This window comes from Narcine bancroftii, chromosome 2, assembly GCF_036971445.1.
Source record: "Narcine bancroftii isolate sNarBan1 chromosome 2, sNarBan1.hap1, whole genome shotgun sequence".
NCBI lineage: Eukaryota > Metazoa > Chordata > Chondrichthyes > Torpediniformes > Narcinidae > Narcine > Narcine bancroftii.
In genome coordinates, this window is record NC_091470.1 from 188,463,780 (window position 1) to 188,471,912 (window position 8,133).

Genomic DNA, 8,133 nt, shown 5'->3' on the forward strand with positions numbered 1-8,133 from the left:
CTCAGGTGTGTACTATCTACAGCAGAACCAAGGATGTAGAAACTGGTAAAGGGGTCTCATTGAAATAATTTGAGCTTTGATTTTTTTTAAATTGGGAGTTATGTTCAGTGTATGCTTGCAGTGTTTTTTGTTCTTTAAAAACATTAAAATACTTTAAATTCCAATACGTACTTATGTAATAGTCAAATTTCAGGCCAAAAAAAAAGGGGGGAGGGTCGATTTTTACACGATCAAACTTTTGACACCAGTAAGTACCCTCGTTGATCAAGGTGTCAGGAGCTCTGATGTTTGGAACCAAGCAGTAAGTCTGCGATCATGGCGTCAGGAGCACTGGTGGGTGGGCAGCCAGGGTGAGAATTTGCACTGAGCATGAGATGGGTGGGGCTTTGGGGGCTCAGAGGGGCCGGCGGCTGGGGGCTCAGAGGGGCCGGCGGCTGGGGGCTCAGAGGGGCCGGCGGCTGGGGGCTCAGAGGGGCCGGCGGCTGGGGGCTCAGAGGGGCCGGCGGCTGGGGGCTCAGAGGGGCCGGCGGCTGGGGGCTCAGAGGGGCCGGCGGCTGGGGGCTCAGAGGGGCCGGCGGCTGGGGGCTCAGAGGGGCCGGCGGCTGGGGGCTCAGAGGGGCCGGCGGCTGGGGGCTCAGAGGGGCCGGCGGCTGGGGGCTCAGAGGGGCCGGCGGCTGGGGGCTCAGAGGGGCCGGCGGCTGGGGGCTCAGAGGGGCCGGCGGCTGGGGGCTCAGAGGGGCCGGCGGCTGGGGGCTCAGAGGGGCCGGCGGCTGGGGGCTCAGAGGGGCCGGCGGCTGGGGGCTCAGAGGGGCCGGCGGCTGGGGGCTCAGAGGGGCCGGCGGCTGGGGGCTCAGAGGGGCCGGCGGCTGGGGGCTCAGAGGGGCCGGCGGCTGGGGGCTCAGAGGGGCCGGCGGCTGGGGGCTCAGAGGGGCCGGCGGCTGGGGGCTCAGAGGGGCCGGCGGCTGGGGGCTCAGAGGGGCCGGCGGCTGGGGGCTCAGAGGGGCCGGCGGCTGGGGGCTCAGAGGGGCCGGCGGCTGGGGGCTCAGAGGGGCCGGCGGCTGGGGGCTCAGAGGGGCCGGCGGCTGGGGGCTCAGAGGGGCCGGCGGCTGGGGGCTCAGAGGGGCCGGCGGCTGGGGGCTCAGAGGGGCCGGCGGCTGGGGGCTCAGAGGGGCCGGCGGCTGGGGGCTCAGAGGGGCCGGCGGCTGGGGGCTCAGAGGGGCCGGCGGCTGGGGGCTCAGAGGGGCCGGCGGCTGGGGGCTCAGAGGGGCCGGCGGCTGGGGGCTCAGAGGGGCCGGCGGCTGGGGGCTCAGAGGGGCCGGCGGCTGGGGGCTCAGAGGGGCCGGCGGCTGGGGGCTCAGAGGGGCTTTTACACGGGTGATACAAAAATACCTTATTTTTGGGCCAAAAAGAGGGGTTGTCTATTATACGGCATCAACGATTACATGAGTATATACGACAGATAAAAGATACATTTCTTACAGAGCTGCCTTTGACTTAAAAGTATTGTTCAATCATTGCCATCAGCAGACCATGACTTGCTAGGCTGGAAGCCAGATGGGCCTTCGACCTAAAAAAGGTGGAGAACCACTGGCCTTGGGCAAGAAGGGCATGAAGAAATGAGACATGAAATTTCTTTTTCAGTGATGCGAGACTCGGTGTGTGTGTGTGGGGGTGGTGGGGGGGAGGCAAGGGGATGACGGAGAAAGATTACATATTCAGCCAAAAATACTGGTATTCCTAATCCATTCTTTCCTGTCTGACCAAGGCTGAAGACAACAACTCTGACAGTGCAACAATGCCCGGAACTTCATTTCTTGGGTCGTCATCACACAAAATGCCACTAACTAACAGCCTAATGTTCAGACAAATAACATGAATTTATTTCACTTTGAGAAGTGATTTTCTAACTGCCTAATTGCAATGGAAAGGGAAGATATTTCCACTTTGGGTACCTGGTTACAGCCGAGTGTCCAGACAAGATGCAGGGCAAGACACCCACCAATCTGTCCAATCAACAAGGCTGAGCCCTGGGAGCATGTGCCGCATTTCCAATTCCCACAGCAGCCAGACTGGTTACCTCTGAGGCGCCCCCTGTGGACAGTCTTGCGCTGTGGATCTGCACCCACAAGGGAAAAAAGATTCAGTGCATCAGTCTGGGCTTGATTGAAACCTAGCAAGTCAAAGAACTGAAAGGATAGGTTAATCCTGCATCTCAGAGATAGCTGTAAAACACAAAATCTGCAGGCACGGTGGTTGAAGTAAAAACAATGCTGGAGAAACTCAGCAGGTCAGTGCACTTTATGTAGCAAAGATAAAGATACAGAATCAACGTTTTGGGCTTGAGCCCTTCGTCAAGGTTTTTATCTCAGAGACAGCTGGTTTGTTCATTTTCATACCACAGTTCATTTTTAAAACTTTGGGCAGAACAAGTTCCAGTTTCATACTGGTCCTTTTTTACTTCAAATTTGTCACAAATTCACTATCCTGCAAGTTTTCAAGAAAAGAGCAGTATGGTTAGCACATCACGAATACAGCACCAGTGACCCAGGTTCGAATAAGGTGCGGACTGGAAGGAGCTTGTACGTTCTCCAAGTGCCTGTGTGGGTTTCCTCTCACCTTTCAAAATGTGCAGAGTTCTAGGTTAATTGAGGCAGCACAGGCTTGTGAGCTGCAAGAACCAGCATGTCTAAATTTTAAATTTAAAAAATGTTCCAATTTTAAAAACACAGGCCTGCCTTTGTGCAGAACATGACAAATGGATGCCATGCACAGATATTGAAAATGAAGGATATAACTTGTATAAGCTTCAAACATTACTGCCAAACAGCATTTAACACAATTGGCTTGAACTACATTTAAGTGAACAGAACTCAGCGAAAGCCTTGCTTAATTCCTGCAATGGCTGCAAACACAGTAAGTTGCAAAACTGATTATTCTGTATGTTACGCAAGCTTCCAGTATGTATACAGTCCACCACAACAGCCAAACAATTTCCCCACATCGACATCTATACGGGCTGTACAATCAGAAGGGGAGACAGTCAATACAAGTCTAGATCGGGGATCAGCCTCCACAAATTTAGACTTGCTGTCCTCAATGCCACAATAAAAACCTGGCAAATGTATATTATTGAGCTCTACTGAGCAACAATGACACAACAGAAAATTATCAATAACACAGGAAGTAGTCAAGCTACACTGGGCTTCATTAGACAAGGGATTGAGTTCAGGAGTGGTGAGGTGATGTTACAGCTTTAAAAATCTCCAGTAAGTCCACACTTAGAATACTGTGTTCAGTTCTGGTCACCTCATTACAGGAAGGATGTGGAAGCTATGGAGAGGTGCAGAGATTTATCAGGATGTTGCCTGGATTTGAAAATATGTTTTAAGAGGCAAGGATAGCAGAGTTGGGGCTTTTCTCTGTGAAGAAGGATGAGAGGTGATATAATAGAGGTGCTTTGTGGATAATAAAGGATTAATTAAGGTGGTACGTGAGTGGAAAAAAAGTTTGTAAGCCACTGGTCTACAAGATTATGAAGGGCATGGATAAGGTTGACAGCCAGCACCTTTTTCCAAGGTGAGAGTAGCAAACACCAGAGGACATCTGTACACAGGGAAGGGAGGAAATCTTTGGGGAGACATCAAGGGCAAATGTTTTTTAGAGTGTTGAGGGTGCCTGGAATACATTGCTGAGGTGGTAGTGAAGACTGGAACGACAGGGGTTTTTAAAAGAGTCTTTTAGACAAGCACAAGAATGTAAGAAAAATAGAGGGTAACAAAGTAGGGAGAAATTAGGGTTTTTTTTTGAGGGGGTACATGTTTATGTCAGCACATCATGGGTGGGGCAGCAAAGGGCCTGTATTGTGCTGTTTTGTTCTATCTGCTATGGGAAACCATTCCCCCACTATCACATCACACCTAAATTTCTACATGTAGCCATCTCAAAGTAAAAGTTGACCGTAACAGTCTGGGAGCTGAAAATTATTTCCTTTCACTTAGAAGCACACACTCCAGCCTGCAACACTCAGATTAAGCATCAGACAAGTACTGCATTCCCTTCCATTGGTTTCACAGAGAACATTTCATCAGTACATTGTACTTGACTCAATGGTGGAACTGAACCCAGTAATCCAGCTGTCAGATACACTTTGAATAATACAAGTCTGAGTGAGGTAAATAAGAAAATCTGCAGATGCTGTGGTCCACCGCAGTGCACAAAAGTGCTGGAGTCACGCAGCCTCCATTGAAAGCAAACTGCAGTCGACGTTTTGGGCCTGCCTTCTTCAGGACGACATCGTTGTTTCTCTGGATGCTGCATGACCTGCTGAGTTTCTCCAGCACTTTTTGCATACCATAGAAATTTTATCAGTCAGACTCACTGATAAACCCTGGCCACCCATCAGAAAGTTGATCGCCAGGTTTTATAAACAACAAAATTATTAACAAGACCAAAATATTGCTTTGCCTTATCATGAAAACTTCCTCTCATTACAAATGGTGCTTCCAAACTATTTCACTTTTTTTTTTAAGTTCCTGTCACACATCATTTTTAATGCAACGTAAAGCAGCATTAATATATAACAAAACAAGATTACGCAAAAATACTGAAGTTTTGTGCGAAGGGGTAGGTTTTTAAAAAAGGGCATTAAAAAGTGCTTGCTCAGCATTTTGTAAACCAGTGAGCATGACTGAACCTGTGCTTGAATCCCACGCTATCTGTAAGGAGTTTGGCTGCTCTCCCCATGTCTGCGTGGGTTTTCTCTGGGGGCTCTGGTTTCCTCCCACCATTCAAAAACGTAACGAAGTGTAGGTTAATTGGGGGGTATGGACTTGTGGGCCAAAATGGCCTGTTACCATGCTCTATGTCTAAATAAATAATGTTTGGGGATCAATGTACACACACCCTGAAGGGTTGGTTGGAAGTTAGATCCTGAAGGGATTTGAAACCTAGAAATAGAGTGCTTAAAATTCAGGTGGCCCCTCTACAGGAAGGCTTGGGAAATGGGTATGGGAGAGTCACTAGGATGCTGCTTGGAATCAACAGTACAGTACAAGCTACAGGGTATGTCTAAAACTGGGTGGTTTTTCCTGGAGTACCAGAGGCCAAGGAGAAATCCGAAAGAAGTTAATAAACTTATGAAAGACTGTGACAAGGTGAAAAAAGTCACAACTTACAGGACATGCATTTAAGGCAATGGGCTTAGATTTTAAAGAGCTGTATTAGATAGGTTTTTGGAAAACAATGAGGCCATCATGTTCATTGTGGGCTGATGAGCTTGTTCCTGTGTTGTTGCAGGGCCTGTTGAAGATCAACAGATAAAGATCAATAGATGGCCAGGGCAGTTTACATATGAGGATGCAATGAGGCCTGACCAAAACATGTAATAATTTAGAATATATAGGAGGAACCAGAAAGTGTATGAAAAATGAAATACAGAAGTTGCAACATCAGACTGAAATAGCCAATGTGGCTCAAATCACAGTGTTGGCAACCTTGTGTCCTGAAGCTCCTTTAGATTCCAGGCAGCTGGCCGGATTGGACATTAACAGGAATGGGGGAGGCAATTATGGGTAGAGATACAGACACACCAGGTTCTTTGCCAATAGAAGGTGTAAAGAGGCCGATAAACATTGATACCAATGTGAAGCAATAATGTTCAACTGCGTTACATCTCAGGGTGTGCTTGGTAAGTGAGTCGACACAACCCCACCTTCTGTCAGCCTCCACCCCATATGAATAGGCCACTGGGCCCAAATCTCCCTCAGGAAGCAACTGGGGTCCCACCACTCCCACCAGGATGGGCCAGGGCCCCCACCCAAGAGGCGCCCCCGCCCCCCCCACCCAAGAGGCGCCCCCCGCCCCCCCCACCCAAGAGGCGCCCCCGCCCCCCCCACCCAAGAGGCGCCCCCGCCCCCCCCACCCAAGAGGCGCCCCCGCCCCCCCCACCCAAGAGGCGCCCCCGCCCCCCCCACCCAAGAGGCGCCCCCGCCCCCCCCACCCAAGAGGCGCCCCCGCCCCCCCCACCCAAGAGGCGCCCCCGCCCCCCCCACCCAAGAGGCGCCCCCGCCCCCCCCACCCAAGAGGCGCCCCCGCCCCCCCCACCCAAGAGGCGCCCCCGCCCCCCCCACCCAAGAGGCGCCCCCGCCCCCCCCACCCAAGAGGCGCCCCCGCCCCCCCCACCCAAGAGGCGCCCCCCCCACCCAAGAGGCGCCCCCCCCCACCCAAGAGGCGCCCCCCCCCCACCCAAGAGGCGCCCCCCCCCACCCAAGAGGCGCCCCCCCCCACCCAAGAGGCGCCCCCCCCACCCAAGAGGCGCCCCCCCCCACCCAAGAGGCGCCCCCCCCCACCCAAGAGGCGCCCCCGCCCCCCCCACCCAAGAGGCGCCCCCGCCCCCCCCCACCCAAGAGGCGCCCCCGCCCCCCCCCACCCAAGAGGCGCCCCCGCCCCCCCCCACCCAAGAGGCGCCCCCGCCCCCCCCCACCCAAGAGGCGCCCCCGCCCCCCCCCACCCAAGAGGCGCCCCCGCCCCCCCCACCCAAGAGGCGCCCCCGCCCCCCCCCACCCAAGAGGCGCCCCCGCCCCCCCCCACCCAAGAGGCGCCCCCGCCCCCCCCCACCCAAGAGGCGCCCCCGCCCCCCCCCACCCAAGAGGCGCCCCCGCCCCCCCCCACCCAAGAGGCGCCCCCGCCCCCCCCCACCCAAGAGGCGCCCCCGCCCCCCCCCACCCAAGAGGCGCCCCCGCCCCCCCCCACCCAAGAGGCGCCCCCGCCCCCCCCCACCCAAGAGGCGCCCCCGCCCCCCCCCACCCAAGAGGCGCCCCCGCCCCCCCCACCCAAGAGGCGCCCCCGCCCCCCCCACCCAAGAGGCGCCCCCGCCCCCCCCACCCGAGGCGCCCCCGCCCCCCCCACCCAAGAGGCGCCCCCGCCCCCCCACCCAAGAGGCGCCCCCGCCCCCCCCACCCAAGAGGCGCCCCCGCCCCCCCCACCCAAGAGGCGCCCCCGCCCCCCCCACCCAAGAGGCGCCCCCGCCCCCCCCACCCAAGAGGCGCCCCCGCCCCCCCCACCCAAGAGGCGCCCCCGCCCCCCCCACCCAAGAGGCGCCCCCGCCCCCCCCCACCCAAGAGGCGCCCCCGCCCCCCCCCACCCAAGAGACGCCCCCGCCCCCCCCCACCCAAGAGGCGCCCCCGCCCCCCCCCCACCCAAGAGGCGCCCCCGCTCCCCCTTCCCCCATATCCTGGAATGCATCTGGGCCACCACCCACCCAGAAGGCGCCCCTGGGCCACCCACCCAATCAACCAAGATGGGCGCTTCGGCCCCACCCCGAGGAGACGCCTTTCTTCCCCCGCCTCCCCTCCCCTCATCAGCCTCACCTCACTGAAGAGCCGCTGGTTCTCCAGGCTGACCACTCCGTGCTCCCGCTGCCCCTCGTCGGGCCCCGAGTCGCCCAGGCCGGCAGGCCGCAGCGTGACGCGGCGAGGCCGCAACAGCCTGCAACCTGAGGCCGCGGCCTGGACCGCAGTCTCGGCGCCGCCGTCATCGCCCTCGTCGTCTGACAGCAGGCTGACCACGTCGGCCGAGCCGGACTCGGGCCGCTCGCCGGCGCCGCCGCACCGCAGCGCCATGGCCTCAAAGAGAGGCAGGCGCCGCCATCGACACAAAAGCTTCTCGGCCGCCGAGCCAACCGCCAGCACTCAGCCGCAAAGAGCCCTCCGATTGGTCCGCCTTCCGACCCTTAGCCTGCAGTGTAGCCCCTTCTCATTGGCTGATGGGGGGGTGGGTCGTTGGCAGATATCCTATATCTTGATTGGTCTGTTTCTGCGACCTGACACTCCAATTCGCTGCAAGCACGGACCAGCACTTTGAAGCGTAGTCCTTATGTATTTGGCTAACACCCGGACTGACGTCACAGTTCTTCGCTGATTGGTCAGTGAAGGCCATTCTGGCAGGAGAACGACGAGAAACCGCCTGCTGATTGGCTGTTGAGTTTGGCGCCGCGATTATCTGGTCAGTGTCCGCGCGGAGGCTCACGGTCCCTCGCCTCACCTTTCCTCATCCCTCCCTCACATATATCCTCCACTCACTTATCCCCAACCCTCATTCCTCCCTCACACACACCCTCCCCAACCCTCATGCACC

The 8,133-nt window shown here is 57.1% G+C and overlaps 1 protein-coding gene across 4 annotated transcripts in view; it reads right to left on the minus strand.

The window, feature by feature from the left end:
- Positions 1 to 7,708, minus strand: part of daxx (death-domain associated protein) — a 58,366-nt gene extending 50,658 nt beyond the window's left edge. For 2 of the 4 annotated variants that reach the window (XM_069919639.1, XM_069919640.1), the window contains exon 1: positions 7,368 to 7,708. In XM_069919639.1, coding sequence (XP_069775740.1) covers positions 7,368 to 7,619 — 252 coding nt within the window. In that variant the 5' untranslated portion in view covers positions 7,620 to 7,708. Of the gene's footprint in view, positions 1 to 1,952; positions 2,117 to 5,174; positions 5,197 to 7,367 lie in introns of those variants that run through there. The other 2 variants (XM_069919642.1, XM_069919638.1) reach the window with 2 other exon arrangements.
- Positions 7,709 to 8,133: the final 425 nt, after the last annotated feature.